The 21,771-nt window shown below is 40.0% G+C and overlaps 1 protein-coding gene across 3 annotated transcripts in view; it reads right to left on the reverse strand.

Annotated features, from left to right (window-relative positions):
- Window positions 1-370: 370 nt before the first annotated feature.
- ZNF236 (zinc finger protein 236) overlaps window positions 371-21,771 on the reverse strand; it is a 183,963-nt gene continuing 162,562 nt past the window's right edge. For 2 of the 3 annotated variants that reach the window (XM_077270071.1, XM_077270070.1), the window contains exons 29-33: window positions 21,206-21,334; window positions 19,209-19,403; window positions 17,852-17,981; window positions 3,457-3,633; window positions 371-1,205 (exon numbers count right to left, since the gene is read on the reverse strand). In XM_077270071.1, coding sequence (XP_077126186.1) covers window positions 1,069-1,205; window positions 3,457-3,633; window positions 17,852-17,981; window positions 19,209-19,403; window positions 21,206-21,334 — 768 coding nt within the window. In that variant the 3' untranslated portion in view covers window positions 371-1,068. The remainder of the gene's footprint in view (window positions 1,206-3,456; window positions 3,634-17,851; window positions 17,982-19,208; window positions 19,404-21,205; window positions 21,335-21,771) is intronic. The other variant, XM_077270072.1, reaches the window with a different exon arrangement.

Below are 21,771 nucleotides of genomic sequence, written 5' to 3' on the forward strand. Positions count from 1 at the left end.
ATGCGTGTTATATACTACGTGGGCTGTGCTATATATTACGTGGGCTGTGTTATATACTGCCTGGCTGCTATGTACTACGTGGGCAGTGTTATATACTGCGCGGGCTGTTATATACTAAATGGCCTGTGTTATATACTGCATGGGCTGTGCTATATATTACTTGGGCTGTGCTATATACTACGTGGCCGTGCTATATATTATGTGCCTGTGCTAAGCGCGACATACATACATACATATTCTAGAATACCCGATGTGTTAGGATTGGGCCACCATCTAGTTTCTAATAAATGTGTTGTCATTTTTTCGAGCTATAGCTAATAACATCAGAAACATTATATGGCAAAAAACACACACATGGAAAAGATAAATGAACACATAAGGTTTATTAATATTCTAGAAGTAGATGTCACAGACATTTAAAAATATTATCTATGAAGTAACAATTTTCAAACTGAAAGATGAAAATGGACCAGCCACTTTCCAAACAGGTAGGTACGGTAATTTAGTTTTTACCATTTAGTACAAAAGAAAAGCCTGTAGTACTTTTTTTTTCCAGTAGAAGATTTACATCTATACAAACTGTGTGCATGTTATATAAATATATATATTTGACACACACAGTTACATATAGATATACAAACAGATTTAGGCATATATACACATAATACACATTATACATATGTACAATTCAAATACATATATATTGAGTCGGCAAGTTGAGCGCAATAATCTTTACTACAGAATATAAAATAACAATCCTGTATAGTTGTATTAAGTGCTAATTAAACTTAACTGTCAGAGAAATCTGTAAAACGGCAACAAATAGGGAAGTTGTCCACTCCTCCATTTAACTAATGTTAATAAATCTCCTGCAATGTTTTCAGACATACCTGAGAAGTGCAGAAAAATTCTAGAAATACAATGAAACTTCAGGTCATCAACTCAAATATATAGCACCGGAGTTACAAAAAACTGTTGGAATGGAATGACACTGGTCTGCTTAGCAAATCCCTGGTATATTTACAAGCTATATATCTACTATATAATAGTAGACTAGTTAATGGTAGATCATCGGAAAACATTGCTTATGCCACACTGCCAGTCTCCTGACGATTCCTGGACAACTTCTTCCAAATCAAGTGTTTGTGTTAAGTCTTCCCCACCTTCATCTTCTTCTTGGTGCATAGAAACTTCCTCTATAAGGTCTGTAATATTATATGATAAGGGAAATAATCAGCCATAATACAGACATTCAGATAAGCCATCTTAAAGGGAATCTGTTAATAGGATCAACCCTCGTAAGCTGTCTATATGGGTATGCAGATCCTAGCATGCTGAATAAAACAATACCTTGGTATCTGCAAATCGATGTCTTATTCCAGAGAAATCCACATTTTTCTTATATGTAAATGAGCTGTTAAGATCTATGGGTCGGACATAGATATCCTGAAGAATCTGCCTGCAGAGATTAATTTAAATAAAAAGGAGCTTTACCAGTGCGAGACATGTAATGACACACTTAGTTCCAAGCTTACCACAAAGCTGTGTGTGATTATGAGAGCAAACACAGTACAGCAGAAGTGAACTCTGTCTCATTACAAACATTTGCAGCAGCACTTGCCAATCCATAGTGCCGTCGGCTCTGCTGCAGAGTTTGTGCCCGATTATAACCAGCACAACAGAGTTGAACCTTGCTGCATTACAACACACAACAAACACATTTGCAGTTGTTTTCTCACAATGCTGTCAGCTCAGCTGTACTGCCATTCCCTCCACATTGGCTGCCTTTGAGATGAAAGCTGAAGCACTGTGAGAGAAAAAATGCAACTGTAGAAGTTTTTGTAATGAGACAAACTTCACTTATGCTTTACCATGTAAGTTCTGATCTCACTGCAGAGCTGTGTGTGGTTATAAGAGAAAAGTGTCAGTCATTTCTTGGTAATGTCCCTTTTTATTTAAAATAAGCTCTAGAGGCAGATTTGATTCTCATGCTGATCTGTGTCCTAACCAGAGATCTTAACAGCTCATTTAGTTATCAAGAAAATATGGATTTCCCTGGGACAATACATAGGATCGCAGATATCAAGGTATCGTTTCATTTAAAGCACCACTCAGCGGGGTTTTTTTTTTATTTCAGTGCTGCAGTCATGCCATTATTCCAAGTTCCCTTACCCTGGTATTACACTCACCAGCCACTGTCTTGAGTTCTTACCAATGCCAGTCCGGTCCCGAGCCGCCATTTTATGACCATAACTTATGACTGACCGGAAGTATAATGAAACGGTCACAAGCTCTGAAGGCAAGTTTATGAGAGCTTCGTGGCTCTCGTTGATTTACTTAGAGTAATGACTTTCGGATTGCCCAGCAAACACTGGAATGAACCTGCAGGTCAGAACCTGAAGATACCAACCGAAGCGGCAGCCATATCAGATGAAGCTGGTGGCTGGAAAGTATGATACTAGGGGCATGAAACTTAGATTAGTGCCACCCCCCTAGTGGTAAAATAAAAAATACTGGAGTGGTGCCTGCATGCTGCATAGACAGGAGGGTTGATCCTACTGACAGATTCCCTCTAACTGGTGACATGGCTTTTTTGTACAAGATTCATTAAATACATTCTTTAGAATTTTTATTTTTACCCATGATTCATTTGAGGTCATTAGAATTGTAGTTTTCTGTAATTAGTTACTTGACTTAATTCATGGCTGGAAGTGTGAGCTGGGTCCAGTAGAGTTCTGGGACTTCGCTTGCAGCCCAAATTCTAGACTCTCACATAGTATTGAATGGTGCATTGTCAATACATATATCATAAATATGTCCAAAAGGTGGCACTCACTGTCTCTTTAAAAATCTTTTATTGTACAGCTTTTAAAACATGGATGCAGGAGAATGATGTGGACACTTGACTCCAGGACCCGTTGAAACGCAGGAGATGCAAAACTCCCATCGTCCACATCATTCTCCTGCATACATGTTTTAAAAGCTATACAATAAATTCTTTTTTAAAAGGTTGGTAAGTGCTACCTTTTTCTTTTTTTGGACATATTTGTACAGACTTTATTCTTGGTGAGCACTCGGGATCCCATGGGTTCGGTGAGAAAACCTTTTCCATGAAGCATCATTGCTCTACCAGAAATTGATTATTGGTGCCGTTTTTTCCTTCCCATTTGCCCCCAGACATGTATCACAAAGACCTGTCAGTTCTCCTGCCATGTCCATTTTTAGTCATTGAGAAGGAATAGAAACATTCAGTTGTCAATTTATTAATACATTCCGAAGAGAAATAACAGGGTAATGAGCACACTGCATTGTTTTAATTAAGAAAAGATGCTCCAGAATTGATATTTTATGAGGAATACAAGTATTTGACCACAGGGGTGACATATCTTCTTTAAACCACAGACAAATGACACGTTTTGACAATAAGACAGCTTTCACTGTCCCCAAAGCACATACCAGGGTAAGCATGAGTCCGTTTCATATGAAGCTTCATATTGCATTTCTGGGAGAACGTCATCGAGCAGTAATCACATTTGTAAGGCTTTTCTCCAGTATGCTTCTTCATATGCACCTGCAGTGCACTCTTCTGGTTGAAAGCTCTCTCGCATAACGTGCACTGAAAAGGACGCTCTCCTGCAAGCACACACAATGATAGGATTGGTACTGGTAAGTAAAAAACAGTTACTTTCTACCATATTCCAGTGAATTCTGTCTGATGTTGTTTAATATGCAATTATTTAGCATGACAGAACCAAAAGTGCTGTAAAAAAAAAATCAGAGCTAAAAAAAAAAAAAATATGAATTGCTCGAAAAATGACTATTGTATTCATTTTATTTGCCATATTAACCAAAAGTAAAGAAAAAAAATCCTCATCAGACAGGAAGCATGACGAAACCTACTGGATGTAAATTTTTAGATTAAGCCAGCAAAGCCCTGACAAAAGTTATGGTGGATGAGAGCAAAAATATAGATTCTATCTGTGGGGTTCTTTACGTAATCACAAATAAGTGAAAAAAAAATCTAAAATCAATCTACAAACAATAAAAAAAAACCTTGGTTTGAGTGATCGGTTGGGATTCTCAAGAACCTGACCCCTAATCATCAACTCAACTAAAAAGGGGCTTTAGCATATAAATACAAGTCTACAAGTAAGGGATCATTCAGACACCCATGCAAATCGATCCGAGATCAGACCACAATGCACGGACTGGCTGCAGCTTTCCTGACCCGAGCGGGACAACCTCATAGAAATACATGAAGCTGTCACGCTCAGGGTGGGAGACCTGCGGTCAGTTCGTGCATGATCGGTCTGATCTTAGACCGATTTGCATGGAAGTCTGAATGAGCCTTAAGGCTGGAATAACACCTGCAGTTTTTAATCAGATTTTTGAGCCAAACATAAAAATAAGGCAAATACAAAAGAAAGAAGTCTTTATAGTTTTCCTTCCTTTCCCTTTATGTAAGGGAAAGGTCAGAGAGACCCGGCGCCTGCGCACTGCAGTACTTTGCTTTGCCCTCAACAGGGCAGACAAAATACGCCTGCGCAGCAGCCGCAGCAGGAAGAAAAGAAGAGGACGTCATATTATGAAGATGGGAGGCGCTGGATCTGGACCGCGACACCCATCGGACCTGACCGCACCGGACCGCCCCAAGGTGAGTATAATCTAACTTGTTTTTCTTATGTTGCAGGTTACATCGGGGGCTTATCTACAGCATTACAGAATGCTGTAGATAAGCCCCTGATGCCGGTGGCCTTAGGGTACCGTCTCACAGTGGCACTTTGGTCGCTACGACGGCACGATCCGTGACGTTCCAGCGATATACTTACGATCTCGCTGTGTCTGACACGCTACTGCGATCAGGGACCCCGCTGAGAATCGTATGTCGTAGCAGATCGTTTGAAACTTTCTTTCGTCGTCAGATCACCCGCTGTCATCGCTGGATCGTTGTGTGTGACGCCGATCCAGCGATGTGTTCACTTGTAACCAGGGTAAATATCGGGTTACTAAGCGCAGGGCCGCGCTTAGTAACCCGATATTTACCCTGGTTACCATGGTAAAAGTTAAAAAAACCCACTACATACTCACCTTCTGATGTCTGTCACGTCCCCCGGCGTCCACAGGGTTACGCGCTGCTGCCGAGAACTTCCTGCACTGACTGTCAGCGCCGGCTATAAAGCAGAGCACAGCGGTGACGTCACCGCTGTGCTCTGCTTTATTGCCGGCGCTGACACATTCAGTGCAGGAAGCTCTCGGCAGCAGCGCGTAACCCTGTGGACACCGGGGGACGTGACAGACATCAGAAGGTGAGTATGTAGTGTTTTTTTTTTAACTTTTACAATGGTAACCAGGGTAAATATCGGGTTACTAAGCGCGGCCCTGCACTTAGTAACCCAATGTTTACCCTGGTTACCCGGGTGCTGCAGGGGGACTTCGGCATCGTTGAAGACAGTTTCAACGATGCCGAAGTCGTTCCCCTGATCGTTGGTTGCTGGAGAGAGCTGTCTGTGTGACAGCTCCCCAGCGACCACACAACGACTTACCAACGATCACGGCCAGGTCGTATCGCTGGTCGTGATCGTTGGTAAGTCTTTTAGTGTAACGGTACCCTTACCTTATAGGCGAATTTTGGGGTGACAGATTCACTTTAATGGTGACGTTTAAAATTAACCAGAGTCAATGACCATTCAGGAGCAAAGAATGGAGAAAAAACATTACTCTCCCAGGGCAGATAGAAAGGCTGCTCTCCGGGATAACCGTACTGCTCGCTACGTGAAAGAGACACCTGATGAAAGCTTGTATGGCTGAAACGGTGTGTACACTTTTAAAATCGTTTTTTATTTTAATTTTCCATTTAATGTGTATGCAAATACAACAAGTGCATATTTTTAATTACAGCAATAAAAAAAACTATTTTCTATCACTCTGCTGGATACCAACACTTTTTGGCTGATAGCCTTGACAACCAAACTGGGATTCCTCCCTACAAACGGAAGTGCCTTCTGGATCTTCATCTAACACTACGTTCACTTGGAGTTTTTGGGAGAGGGAAACCACCTATAAAGCCTACTAAAAGGGCAACATGCCGGCAAAGGGATTCTTTGTATTCATAAGTAACATCTAGTGTTGTGTCTAATTTGCCCAACCGTTTCAGGTGAACAAAATCATTTTTAACTCACTCCAATACAATACATATTTAGTACACTTATATAGGCTCCCCCTTCGCTTTTTCCCTAGATTTTCCCTTTCCAGGTTCTCAAATACGTGAAAGTTAGAGAAGACTAACAGTAACATACATTGGGAAATATGGAATATAAATTAAGATAATAAAATAGTTTCAACCACAAATAGAGTTTTCACATAGCCCCAACTAGTACATGCTCAGTAGGTCTTGGGCTAAACTTATGCCAGCTTGGGTTTGAATGAGAATCCCTAAAAAAAAAAGTACATACAAGGAAAGAGTTCCACCACGGATGTATTGGGAATTGCTGAACTTCAAGTGCTGACTTTTTTCTTGTCTATTATTTACCGTAGATGGGTCTGCCCTTTAAGTTTGAAAACGGAGGAAAAAAACTTTAAAATAGGTTTTAATAAAGGGAAACCTAAATTTTAAAGGACAAGTCAAGCAATCATAGGAACCATGCAAAATAATTAAGGGCAAGTGCAAATGCTAGGTCATTCAACAGGTTAGCAATATTACCAAATAAACCCTCCTAATGAGATCACATAGGAATTCTGCCAGTTCTTACAGTCAGTGCTGTAGTGCCCTGTCGACAGTAGGGGCTGAAAGCTTACGATTAAGGACATAGAAATTGGAGAATCTCATACTCTATCTCATTTCTTGCAACTGTGCAACTTAATATTCACAGCTCATCCAAGCGTAAATGGGAATAATAGGCAAGATTAAATAGTAGCCATCTTGTTTTTCCCCCCATAAATTAATAGTACAAATGAAATTAAGAAACTTTGTAATATATTTTAAGAGAGAAAAGTGCTTTTTTCTCTATGCTGGGATGATAATTTATTATCAAAATTCTCAATTCACAGGTAAAATCTGTCATTAATGAATACAGACTTTCCGCTTACTGAGACGATTGGTGCTTTTAAAATTTTATGGATAATTGTTGTTTCGGAAGAACTTGCAGCAAATGTCTGTCTGCCTACAACTCCTCTTCATCCAATGAATTCTGAAAGCACCAACTGTCATCTCTTTCCTCATTAATGGGAAGACCCATCTTTACTGAACACAGATTTTACAGCTTTTACCCATGAATGAGTGAAAGAAGCAGATTTCTCCCATAAAATATATTACAAAGTTGCTTATTTTCATGTGTACTATGGATTTATGAAATAAAAATTAAAACAGTGGTTACTCTTAGGTATATATATTTCCAAAAAATACAATCTGCAACTTTACTGAAAATGTAAAAGAATTAGAGCACTTTTGATAATGTTAATCAAAAATAACACAAGTAATTACAAAATGCCGTTTTTTAAATAAAGGACTTTATTATTAAGGGAAAAAGAAATCCAAAACCTACAGGGCCCTGTGTGAAAAAGTGATTGCCACATAAACCTAATAACTGGGTGGGCCTCCCGTAACAGCAACAACTGTAATCAATTGTTTGTGATAACTGGCAATGAGTCTTTTACAATGCTCTGGAGAATGTTGGCCCACTCATCTTTGCAGAATTGCTGTAATTCAGCCACATTGGAGGGTTTCCAAGTATGAACCGCCTTTTTAAGGTCATGCCACAACATCTCAATTGGATTAAGGTAAAGACTTTGACTAGGCCACATTTTGCTTGTTTAAGCCATTCAGATGTGGACTTTCTGGTGTGTGTTGGATCATTGTCCTGCTGCATTACCCAAGTGAGCTTCAACTTGAGGTCAGGAACAGTAGGCCGGACATTCTCCTTCAGAATTTTTTTGGTAGACAGCAGAATTCATGATTCCTGTTACCACAGCAAGTCATCCAGGTCCTGTAGCACCAAAACAGCCACAGACCATCACACTACCACCACCATATTTTACTTTTGGCATGATGTTCCTTCTCTGAAATGCTGTGTTACTTCTATGTTAGATGTAAGGGACATACACCTTCCAAAAAGTTCATCTTTTGTCTCGTCTGCCCACAGAGTATTCTCCCAAAAGTCTTGGGGATTATCAAGATGTTTTGGGGCAAAACTAAGAGGAGCCTTTATATTCTTATAGCTCAGCAGTGGTTTTCGTCTTGGAACTCTGTCATGCAGGCCATTTTTGCCCAGTCTCTTTCTTATGGTGGAGTCGTGAACACTGACCTTTACTGAAGAAAGTAAGGCCTGCAGTTATTTGGATGTTGTTGTGGGTCCTTTTGTGACCTCTTGGATGAGTCATTGCTGCTGTTTTGGGGTAATTTTGGTTGGCCGGCCACTCCTGGGAAGGTTCACCAGTGTTCCATGTCTTCACAATTTATGGATAATGGCTCTCACTGTGGTTTGCTGGAGTCCCAAAGTTTAGAAATGGCTTTATAACTTTTTCCAGACAGATAGATCTCAATTACTTTGTTTCTCATTTGTTCCAGAATTTCTTTGTATCGTGGTATGATGTCTAGCTTTTGAGAATCTTTTGGTCTACTTCACTTTGTCAGGCATGTCCTATTTAAGTGGTTTCTTGGTTGAGAACAGGTGTGGCAGTAATTAGGGCTGGGGTGTGGCTAGGGAATATTAACTCAGCTTCCCAAAGATGTAATAAACCACAGTTAATTTATGTTTTAAGGGGGGCAATTATTTTTTCACACATGGCCCTGTAGGTTTGGATTTCTTTTTCCCTTAATAATAAGGACCTTCATTTAAAAACTGCATTTTGTGTTTAATTGTGTTACCGTTGTCTAATATTTAAATTTGTTTGGTGATCTGAAACATTTAAGTGTGACAAACATGCAAAACAATAGGAAATCAGGAAGGGGCAAACACTTTCCCACACAACTGTATGTATTGACTGTTTCACATTCGCCCACCCAACGCTTCTGTCCCAAATAAAAAAAAACAACAACATTGAAAATGTTGAATATGTCGGTTTTCCTTTTTTTAACAAAGTGAAAACGGATGACATGAACAAGACACTGAAGTGTGAATAAAGAAGCCTTACAGAGCTGTATGATAAATGGCTGATACAACCACTCCCCCATTGTTATAATGTACTTTTCTCCATTGCATTCTGCCTTTTTGTTTAGATGTATGTATGCACAAAGTAAAACAGGCATAAAAACCAGGAAAATTGAAGCAATTATGGGTGAATACGTTGCATCTTACAAAATGCACCATGGATAAACTATTTTTCCGAGAACACTGCAAACATTGTTTTTTTTTTTTCTACTTAATGACATTTATTATGAAGATGAAAGCTCGGGGGAATTGTTAGGACATGAAGCTTGCACATTTATCCAGACAATGAAATGATACTCAGGGCTTTTTAGAGGTTCTTCAGAAACAGCAGAATGCAACCACATAACAAAATAATCTCGGAACATTCTTTAATGTAGAAAGAAAGCAAATTTCTTCTATAATTGCTCTGAAAATGAAGAGCCTGGTAACTCCTGCATCACGTGTCACGGTACTGATGCTCTGCACATCCAAAAACACTAGATTCTACAAAAACTACTTGTACCTGGAGCTTACAATTAACTAGAGCTAAAATCAGCACATGCAGTACAAGTGGGTGAAATGAGGGTTCCATGTACAGCTCTAATTTAAGCGGGCACGGACATTTAATGACTGCACTCCCAGAACTGAAGATTTTATTAGTGAATTATGTTGCCATAGGGGATGAGCAGAGAACAGGTTTGTGCTGACATGCTTCTACCCACACATGAAAAGCCCTGTAAATCAGAAAACATTTTCAACTAAAAGCCTTCTTTTCCCTTCTAGCTATGAAATGCATTTACTGTTATTCATGATACAGTCCTTGGACAAAAGTATTAGGACATCTATTCTCTTCTAGCTCAGTTCAAACAGCCTGTCAAGTTCTTCCACACCAAATTCACCCAAATATGACTTTATGGTAAAAAAAATTTCGATATGACTTGCATTTATTTGTGAAAATATTGTAAATTTGTCAACATTTTTAAAAATTTCGCAATTTTTAAAATATAATTCTTATGCCCATAAATCAGATAGATATGTCACAAAAAATAGCTAATAAATAACATTTCCCACATCTCTACTTTACATATGCATCATTTTTGAAACATTTTCTTTTGGTTCGGACGTTAGAAGGGTTAAAATTTGATCAGCAATTTCTCATTTTTCAAACAAAATGAATTTTTTTTAGGGACCACATTACATTTGAAGTGACTTTGGGGGTCCTATATGACTGAAAATACCCAAAAGTGAGACCATTCTAAAAGCTGCACCACTCAAAACCATATTCAGGAAGTTTATTAACCCTTCAGGTGCTTCACACAAATTAAAACAATGTGGAAGGAAAAAATAAACATTTTACTTTTTTTTCACAAAAATTTTACGCCAGTCCCCAATTTCTCCTGAGTACGCCGATACCTCATAAGTAAAAAAAAAAAAAGGGTTAAAACGTGGATTTAAACTACGCTGCAGAATGATTCCAGGTCCAAATATGTAACCATTAGATTGTGGATTTATTCAACGCGTTTCAAAGTACAAGACTTCTTCATCAGGACACCACAATATTGCGATCAGCTGTATTGGCTAAATGCCGGTACAGCTGATCTTCCGATGACGGCGGGGGGGCCCACTGCTGGCACCGAACCCCCCCTCCTGCTCAGGGGCCCCATAGTGGCAGAGCAGGGAGATCGATTCTGCGCCCGCCGATACAGTTACAGTAGCATAGCTCCGGGTGGGCCCCCTCAGAGCACCGGGCCCGGGGCGCCTGCACCCTCTACCCCCCCGGTAGCTACGCTACTGGCCTCTGATGTGCCTAAACAGCAGAAACCCCCCAAAAGTGACCCCATTTTGGAAATTAGACCCCTCAAGGAATTTATCTAGATGTGTAGTGAGCACCTTGAACAACTAGGTGCTTCACAGAACTTTATAATGTACAGACCGTGAAAATAAAAACTCAGATTTTCCACATAAAAATGATTTAGCCCCCAATTTTTTTCATTTTCACAAGGATAGCAAGAGAAAATGGACACCAAATTTTGCTGGGCATTTTCTCCTGACTATGCCGATACCCCACATGTGGGGAGGACTAGTGCTTGGACACATGGCAAGGGCTCGGAAGGGAAGGAGTGACTTTTGTAATGCAGATTTTTATGTTATGGTCTCTGCAGGGGTCATGTCATGTTTGGATAGCCTTTGATGTGCCTAAACAGTGAAAAAACCCCACAAGTGAACCTACATTGGAATTGATCTAGTGTTTTCCTGGTACAGTAGTGTTCAAAATAATAGGAGTGTGTTCAAAAACATGAATTAATCACAAAATCTTTATACTCGTTTTTATTTCCATGCATTGGGAACATTGCACACGGTTTTCAAATTCAAAACATGGAGAAATGTATATAATTTTTTTTTAACTACCGTATATACTCGAGTATAAGCCGACCCGAGTATAAGATGAGACCCCTAACTGCCACAAAAAACTGGGAAAACGTAATGACTCGAGTATAAGCCTAGGGTGGAAAATGCAGCAGCTACCGGTAAATTTAAAAAATAAAAATAGATACCAATAAAAGTAAAATTAATTGAGATATCAGTAGGTTAAGTGTTTTTAAATGTATATATTGAATTAGGAGCCCCATATAATGCTCCATACAGTTCATGATGGGCCCCATAAGATGCTCCATACAAAATATGCCCCATATAATGCTCCATAAAATTTATGATGGGCCCCATAAGATGCTCCATATTAAAATATGCCCCATATAATGCTGCACAAAGGTTAATGATGGCCCCATAAGATGCTCCATAGACACATGTGCCCCATACAGTACTGCATAAAGGTTAATAAGGGCCCCATAAGATGCTCCATAGAGATATTTGCCCCATATAATGCTGCACAAATGTTGATTACGGCCCCATAAGATGCTCCATAGAGATATTTGCCCCATATAATGCTGCACAAATGCTGATTATGGCCCCATAAGATGCTCCATAGAGATATTTGCCCCATATGCTGTTGCTGCAATTTAAAAAAAAAAAAAAGACGACATACTCACCTCTCGTCGCTCAGGCCCCCGGCACTTGCAATATTCACCCGTCCTCGTTCCACCGCTGGGCTCCATCTTCAGCGTCCTCTGCACTGACGTTCAGGCAGAGGGCGCGCATTAACCATGTCATCACGCCCTCTGACCTGAGCGTCACAGCAGAGGACATGGAAGACGGAGCCCGGCAGTGGAACGAGGAGAGGTGAATATCGCGCAATGCTGCTCACCCTCCCCTCACCTGCTTCCGGCGCGGACCCTGGCAGCTTCCCTGATGGTCTCCGGGCGCTGACAGCTTCCTCTAGTGTTGAGCGATCACCGGTAACGCTCATTACAGTAATGAATATGTGGCTCCACCCCTATGGGAGTGGAGTCGCGTCCATATACATTACTGTAATGAGCGGTACCACGTGACCGCTCAACGCTGGAAGAAGCTGTCAGCGCCCGGAGACCATCAGAGATGTAGGGACCGCACCAGGAGCAGGTGAGTATGTCACAGCCACCGCTCCCCCTCACCCACCGACCCCCTGGGACAATGACTTGAGTATAAGCCGAGAGGGGCACTTTCAGCCTAAAAAAATGGGCTGAAAATCTCAGCTTATACTCGAGTACATACGGTACTTTACGGAAAATAAGAAAAATTGTACATTGGGCTGGTCTAAAAAAATTGCAGTGTCTGCATTTGTCTTTACAAACTCACAATATGTAAGTTATATACACATGTATAAGCCGAGTTGTTGAGCACATTTTTTATGCTGAAAAAGCCCTCCTCGGCTTATACTCGAGTGAGGGTCCCACTAACCATATTTTTCGGACTATAAGACGGAGGGGGAGCGGCAGTGGCAGAGCAGCGGGTCACAGGAGGCAGGAGCCGGCTGCTGTGACTAACACCTGTGCCCGCTGCTAAAGAGAAATGTATATTCACAGCTCTGCATGCACATGGGAATGGAGAACAGTGAATATTCATTTCTCTTTAGTAGTGGAAACACGTGGTCACCTAGCCAAAGCAGCAAGCCAACATCTGAGGTTACTATGCCCGATATTAAAGATCAATGAATATTCCACACGCCCATAGTCCCGCCGTGGAGAGCAGTGAGGCCATGCGCATACGAGGATAGGGATTATGGGACCATACATACTAGGCTTATACTTGAGTCAATAAATTTTCCCATTTTTTCTGGTAAAATTAGGAGACTAAGCTTATATTTGGGTCGGTTTATACTCGAGTATATACGGTACTTTTTTTGTGGATTTAGCATTTCTGTGAATCAGTAACCTAATATTTAGTTATACATCCACAGTCTTGTTTAGAACTACTTCACATCTATGTAATACAATATTGATCCCGCGCTTAACGGTAAACCAGAAAAGAAATACTTCACGTAGGTCCGGCTACACAGTATACCACAGCCTCCACTTTTGCTATGGTAGGTACCTGAGTGAATACCAACAAATCCCTCTGATGGCCAGAACACTAACACATCCGTATGTTGAATTATACTATACTACTGCTGCCAGCAGTAGGACTGTGAAGTATTTCTTTTCTGGTTTACCCTTAAGCGCGGGATCAATATTGTATTACATGGTTTATGATTCTTGACACAGTTGGCACTACTCTGTCTGTATCCCAGCAGCTAAGTATTGTTGTGGTTTCTTAGGGTGAGCGCCAGTGTAATCTGTTTAATATTTATACTTCACATCTATGTTGCATAATCAACCAACTTCTGGCAATTAACTGTTATTCCAGCCCAGGATGCTTGTACTACATCCCACAATGTTTTGACATTTGATGGCTTTGCCTTAGAAAAGGCATTTTCAATGTCACCCCACAAGTGTTCTATCAGATTAACGTCCGAGATTGGGCTGGCCACTCCATAACCTAAATTTTGTTGGACTGGAACCAAGATTTTGCTAATTTACTGGTGTGTTTAGGGTCATTGTCATGTAGAAATACCCATTTCAATGGCTTATCCTCTTCAGCGTAAGGCAACATGACCTCTTCAAGTATTTTAATATATGCAAACTGGTCCATGATCCCCGATATGCGGTAAATAGGTCCGGCACCACAGTAAGAGAAACATGCCCATATCATGATGCTTGCAACACCATGCTTCACTGTCTTCAGAGTGTACTGTGAATTGTCTGGGGCCCTTGGACCCAAAAAGAACAATTTTACTTTCATCAGTCCACAAAATGTTCCTCCATTTCTCTTTAGGCCAGTTGACGTGTTCTTTGCCAAATTGTATCCTCATCAGTACGTCTTTTTTTTTTTTTACAGTGGGACTTTGCGGGGACTTAGCTTCACACAAGTGTCTTATAACTGTCACAGTACTCACAGGTAACTTGAGACTGTCTTTGATCATCCTGGAGCTGATCATTGGCTCAGACTTTGCCATTCTGGCTATTCTTCTATCCATTCGAATGGTAGTCTTCCATTTTCTTCCAAGTCTCTCTGGTTTCGCTTTCCATATTAAAGCATTAGAGATCATTTTAGCTGAACAGCCTATTATTGTCTGCACTTCTTTGTAAGTTTTACCCTCTCTAATCAACTTTTTTAATCAAAGTACGCTGTTCTTCTGCACAATGTCTCCAATGACCCATACTTCTCAAGCTTTCAAAGAGAAATGCATGTACAACATATCCTTTGCTTCATCCTTAAATAAGGGACACCCGATTCACGCCTGTTTCTTCACAGAAAGATTGACCTCACTAATTGAACTCCACACTGCTATTATTTTGAACACAGCCTCTTTCAATTAATTATTCTAATACACAGACTGAAAAACATGCAGATCATGAATGCGGAGTCTGTTGGTTTTCTTAGAATCTACTACACCAACTGGCAAATTGTTTGACATGTGGTAATATAATTTATACCAAAAACAGTGATTAATCTGGCTAGTTATATTGGACTGCTATTATTTTGAACACTACTGTATGTGAATTTTATAATGTGGTGGAATACGTAAGTTGTGTAGCGTGCATCAGGCTGGCATACATGAGTTGTGTAAAGTACATCAGGTTAGCATATGTAAGTTGTGTTAGTCAGAAATTTATTTAGTAGTCCATGGATGAGTGGTACAGGTTGAAGTATTCTTGTATACACAGGCCAGGTTCGTCGGGGCAGGTGTCGCATTGATAAGTGGTGTCCTTTCTTAACCTCCTTCTTGAACATACTTGGCACCTTTTGGCAACCTTCCCTTCTTTGTAGTTTAAGTTATCTCACCTGGGAAATGTTGCCCTGGTATGACACGAACACCTTCATTTCCGCTAGTACTGGGGCCCACTCCTTCCTTTCAAATTTTAGGATTTTGATCACTACCTCATGGAAATGAAGGAACGCACTTGTCTGGTTCTGATTTCCCTCTCTAGCAATCCTACGAGTAGCTCTCACTAAAGTTTTGCTTGGTCTTCCAGACCTTATCTTGACCTCCACTGTTCCTTTTAACTGCAATTTCTTAATTACATTTCGAAATGAGGAATGGACAACTTGAAAACGCTTTGCTTCTTCTTATAGCCATTTCCTGTTTTGTGAGCCTCCACCATTTTCAGAGTACTAAGCAGCTGCTTAGAAGAACCTGTGGCTGCTGTTTATTGGCACAAGGTTAGAGGAGGCTGGGTTTTTATAAAGCTGAGAAATTTGCATCACCTGGCCTTTCCTAACGATGATAGTGAACAAGCCATAATCCTAACAGGCTAATTAAAGTCTGAAACCTTGATCAAAGTTATCAGAGCACACAAAACTCCAAGGGTGCCCAAACTGTTGCAATGACACATTTTCCTTTTTGTAATTTTTAAAATGAAAAAAAAGGCAATATATATATATATATATTTTCCAAAAATACAAAGGAAATGTGAAATCTTTAACTTTAGGCCTTTTAGAGATCATTTCATCTCCAACCTTGCCTAACTGTTCACAATAACAGTAAATTGTCTAGGTGTGCCCAAACTTTTACATGCCACTATAGATAGATCGATAGATAGATAGATAGGTAGTGTATGGGCACATTTATATACAATCTGCTGTATACATACAGATAGAAGAGACCGAAGAGCTCTGATTAATAGAGATCCCAACCCAACCCACACAGCAGCTCAGGTTAGAAGGACTTTAAAAAGCAAAATATTTAGTACAGTGCTTATCTATGGCAGTTAGTACACATGAAAAGGACTTGCCGAGTAGTGGCCAAGTCTTAAATTTTCACATAATTTAGAAGTGTGGCACAAAATAAAACATATTACACAGGAAAAAAATGCGGAACCACTTGGAGAACATACAAACTACATGCAGATGTTGCCCGGATAAAATGTGAACCCGGGGTCGTACTCTACAAGAGCGCAGTTATAATCAATGAGCCACTACACTGGTCAACATGCATTTCTTTCAACCTGGTTTTCAGTGTTTTTTTTTCACTATTGATAACAAGGACACTTTCTAATTACATATAATTAACCTTTTTCTTAGTCTTTCAGCGGAACGACTGATTAAAGGTTTTAAAGGATAAAAACTAGTTTTTCTTGAAGAGAAGGCAGCCCCACAGATATCTAGCTATCCGATCAGGCTATTTATCTTCAGAGCTTTAGTTTTAGTGCATCCAGACATTATTCTCACATACAGCTTAAGAGACGGCTATTTAAGGTCATCTCAAAATATATTTCTCATCCTTCTCTGAAATGATGATATGGTGGTTTCACATCAGAGGCAATACTACAGTGAGTAAAAGTATCATGATTTACGCAGCAATTTCCGAAAATCTCCAGGGTCATCATACAAAAAACCCTTGATACATAACTCTAACAATTGACTCTTACATAAATGTAACAATTTATGTTACATTATAATAAAATTTAATTTACTGTACATTATATGGCCAAATGTAAGTGAACCAACACACCTTAGTGGACATCCATTTCCAAAACCATGGGAATTTACATGGAGTCAGCCCCATCTCTTCTGGGAAGACCACCCTTCATTCTTCAATCAAGGGTAAATTATGTTATTTAGCAAAAGGATGCTATAGGGGAAAGCACAAAAAGGGTATCCATGAAGGCAGAATTGGTGACACAACCACTATAGGGTGTCTGATATCAGCTACTGCCGCATCCACGGAAAATCGACGTGCCAGGATACCAGGAAAGCGGATTTACTCTACGTTGCTGAATTTCCAGTCAAGGATCTATGGACCAAGAATTGTTAAATGTGGTTTAATGTCAACGTGTTTCATAGTCAATAGACTCCTTGTATCTACAAATGGTACATGTGGTCATACTAAAGAAGGAGTTCGAAACGCGTTGACATTAAACACTTAACAATTCTTGGTCCCTGGATCCTATTATGGAAATTCGCCTTCCTGGTATCTTGGCATTTCGCAAAAAGAGCATTTGTTATGTCAGGTGGTGATGAGAAGGGTTACTTCTCTGTCTGCAATATAGTTCATCCCAAAAGGTGCTCAAAAGGAGTAAATGTGAGGGCCAGAAGAGTTCCTTCATAAGAAAACGTACAGAATGATAATGACTAAAGGGTTATAATTACCCTTCACTGAACTACCCGACCTTAATTATTGAGAGGTGTGCTCACATACTTTTGGCCGTACAGTATATGGCTTCCTTCTGATTTTGGTTATCTATAATGATGAGGTATAACAGTATAAATGACATTTGTTTTCTCTATTATTGTACCGTACTATACCATACCTGTATGGATACGACTGTGTCTTTCAAGCTGACTTGGTTTGGCAAAAGCCTTATCACAGGTATCACACCTAAATAATTTTGGCATCTGGGAACTTCTGGAAGGTCCAGGCTGATGTGTCTGCATGTGCTCCTGTTGAGTAAGGTAAAGATATATTATAGTGGTGCATGAAGGTCCAGATATCACTAGGATTAATTATTAATATTCTGATATTTTACTGGTTTCTTTTAGAGCTGCATCAATACACACATTATATATGACTGGATCTCCTACAACACTAAAAGGCAAACTAAAACTAAAGATTTCTACTAGAAGTGTAAATATCACTACATAAAAGTTTTTATATATGACAGGTGCTGCATACTGCTGCTTCTGAGACCCCCACCGATCACTCAAAAAACTGATCTGAAGTTCGCAGTTCCTGCACGAGAGCACAGAGTTGTCTAAGGGCTGAATAGTAAATCTATGGCTCTGTTCTCAGGTCTGAAAATTAATATGCACAGACTCAGACTTACTATTGAGCCACTACCAGTTAAGTCCTCTCTTTCTCAGAAGAGGCAATTTGCATATTTAATTTCCCAGAGGAGCATTGCACGGCGAATAAGCCTCCTCACCTTGACAAGCCAGCTGGTATGCCACTCTCCATAAGGAGAAACGTTACCCCTTAGACCCCAGTCCAGAGCCTCTCACCTAGCCAAATCAGTTCTCATGCTTCGCACTGACGAGGGCCAACAGCCTGAAACACCGTGTCTGCGAATTGAGATTCTGATTTGGCTTTTATCCTAAGTCATATTGCACGACTCGTTAAAGGGTTGATTGTGACTTGTAGGATCGCTACTTCCAACAGGTGGCGCTATAGAGTTAAGTCCTCTTTTTCTCAGAAGAGGCAATTTGCATATTGAGCCACTACACAGTTTTGTGTGCGCAGTTCATGCAGGAGCTGTGGGCTTCAGAGCAGTAGTTTGACTGATTGGTGGGGTCTCAGGACCCAGACCCCCACTGATCAGCAGCACTATCTATAGGATAAGTGATAAGTGAATGATCACTGGGAATCCTACTGTTCAGACCCCCTTCCTTTAGTGAACAGGTGTCACAAAGTCCACTATGTGAATGGAGTGGTGGTGCTCTTGCTTGTATACTGCACCATTCACTTCTATAGGGCTGACAGAAAGACCACATCTGTTGGTATTATTCAAGTGTAAATAGCGGTAGGCATTCATGTTGCATTCACACAGGGGACTTTAGGACTCCCATTCTGGGGAATAGAGGGTCCCTGTAGGTGAACCCCCACTGGGCTTACATTTTTTTCATATCTAACTCAAGTTTTGTTTCATTTGATTTCCAAAGATGGAGACTCACTTTTAAATGAGATGCCCTCTTGAAAGCTTTATTGCATAGGTGGCACACGTGAATCCGTTCTTTCCCATGAGCGTCTTTGTTGTGCTCTGCCAATGTGGCAGCAGAGGGAAAGTAAAGGTTGCATTCAAAACACTGATGAATCCTATCTTGCTTTTCTGCATCACTGTTCTTTTCTATGTGAGCGTCATCTGTAACCTATGAAATAAAGGTTCTCAGTGACTCAGCTCTAGATACAAAAAAATTCTGATGTTATATATGTCAAAAAATCCTAAATATTCAGTAAAAAAAAAAGCAAGGTAGTATCTGTGGAGCAAGGGTTTATGATAATATAATTAAGTCAGCTAAGATAAATCTAAATTAGTTTAATTGGCGTAAAAATGGGACATTTCAAAGTTTATAGGTCATTACTGTTTAATGAATGATCCATCAAAGAAGATCCGCAGGAATATATACAGAAATGCACGATTAGTGCACACCTGCTCATCTAGACCAGCTTAGGCCCCTTTACATATAACGTATCTCCGGTACGTGTGGCATCAGTTTTTACAAGTACCGGAGGCATGTATTCACAGGTACCCACTATAACCTATGGGGCTGTGCATATGTCCATGTTTTCACACGTGGACACCTATTTTTGTCAACCAGCCAAGGTAAAGCAAACAGCTGGGGGCGGATATTATCAGGCTGAGAACATCCACGGTTATTGGGCCCTTCCAGCGTAAAAATACCCACCCGCAGCCAACCCAGAATTGGAGCATCACATGAGATGCTCCAATTCTGGCGTTTCACCTTGGCTCTTTCCGATATCCTTGTGCGATAGCAAATCAGGGTAATGGGGCTTGTGGGTGAGGTCAGCTGTGAATTGTCGAAAAACACAGATGACATCAAGCCCTGGTGCTAGTAATAGGAAGGTGTCACTTTTTTATTGAAATAAACACTTTTTTCAATAAAGTGGTGAACCAGGGAAAGTGTCAAGAAGTGTTTATTTGAAAAAAGTAGGTTTTTTTGTGTGGGTTACCTTTTTATTCCTGGGTTAATAAGGAGGGTGTTTGATAGACATGTCTCTATTACTAACACCAGTGCTTCATGTCAGCTGTGTTTTTAGAGAATTCACAGCTGACATCTCCACCAAGTCGCATTACCCTGATTGCCAACACACCACGATACTGGGAAAAGCCAAGGTGAAGAGCCAGAATTGGAGCATCTAATGTCATACTCTACTTCTGGGGCGGTTGCAGGCTGGTATTTTTAGGCAGAGAAAGACCCAATAACCAGGGACCTTCGCAACCTGATACTATCAGCTCACAGCTTTACCTTTACTGGTTGCCAAAAAATAAGGGGGATTCCACATAATTTTTAAAATGTATTTATGAGTTTAATACATGTACAGTAAGCTACACATGCAAAGCACTAATTATATAAGTGACGAATATCTATTTATTTATCTATCTATATCTTTGCACATATTTAGGATGTTTAAATCTGTAATTTCTCTTCTGCATTCTATTCTGGTACGTGTCACATGGACGACCAACATAAAACCACATGGATCGAAAAAAATGGACAGTTTTGCGTACATTTTTTTACGTGTTATTGAGGGCCTTAAAAGGGGTCTGTCTGCACAAAATGTCTGTGCAAACCAAGACTTCCTTTAAGGTCACGTTCACACACTCACTAGTTGGTCAGTATTTTATATCAGTATTTGTAAGCCGAAACCAGATGTTGGTGAAAAATACGGAAGTTTCTATTACACTTTTCTACTCCTGGCTTTGGGTTACAATTACTGATGGAAAATACTGATCAAATACTGAACGTGTGACCATGGCCTAAATGTAAGGCTAAATATTATGTACTTCTAGGGAGAAACACACACAGGTTTATATCTGGATATATCTTACATTGTTTTTCTTCTTCTCATAAACGTAACCCTTTTCTCCTATTTTAAACAATTAAACAACCAATTACTTCTTGTTTAGATAGACAATAGGGGGTAATACCTGGTAATTGAGGTCACCAGTATTGCTGGAGGGCTGTGCTGTATGACTGACCAAAATCACTTGTTGGGCGCTGCCTCCACTCTGTCCAGATAAGCTGGTATCAGACAGAATACCAGGGAACTGCTGACTCTGGTGGGAAAAAAGCAAATGAAAAGTGGATCAAAATACAAAAGAAGGAAAATCTGAATGTTACAGACTATTATAGGTGATATACCACTGGAATTCCAAAGCTATTAAGAAATACCACTATCAGAATATTTACATAATTTATTATTTACTGGACAGTAATGCAATAGTTTTTGTTAAATGGGTGGTCCAGGACCAACAATGTATTTTCTAACTATCTATCTTTACACCCTAACCACTTTTGCAATTTGCTATATTACACAATACCTTACACTTCTCCCTTTCTAGCTAATATCTACATTGGGGGAAATAAGTATTTGATCCCTTGCTGATTTTGTAAGTTTGACAAAGACATGAACAGTCTAACTGTAAGGGTAGATTAATTTTAACATTGAGAGATAGAATATCAAAAATAAAATCCAGAAAATCACATTGTATAA

Source organism: Ranitomeya variabilis, chromosome 6 (assembly GCF_051348905.1).
Source record: "Ranitomeya variabilis isolate aRanVar5 chromosome 6, aRanVar5.hap1, whole genome shotgun sequence".
In the NCBI taxonomy this organism is placed as follows: Eukaryota; Metazoa; Chordata; class Amphibia; order Anura; family Dendrobatidae; genus Ranitomeya; species Ranitomeya variabilis.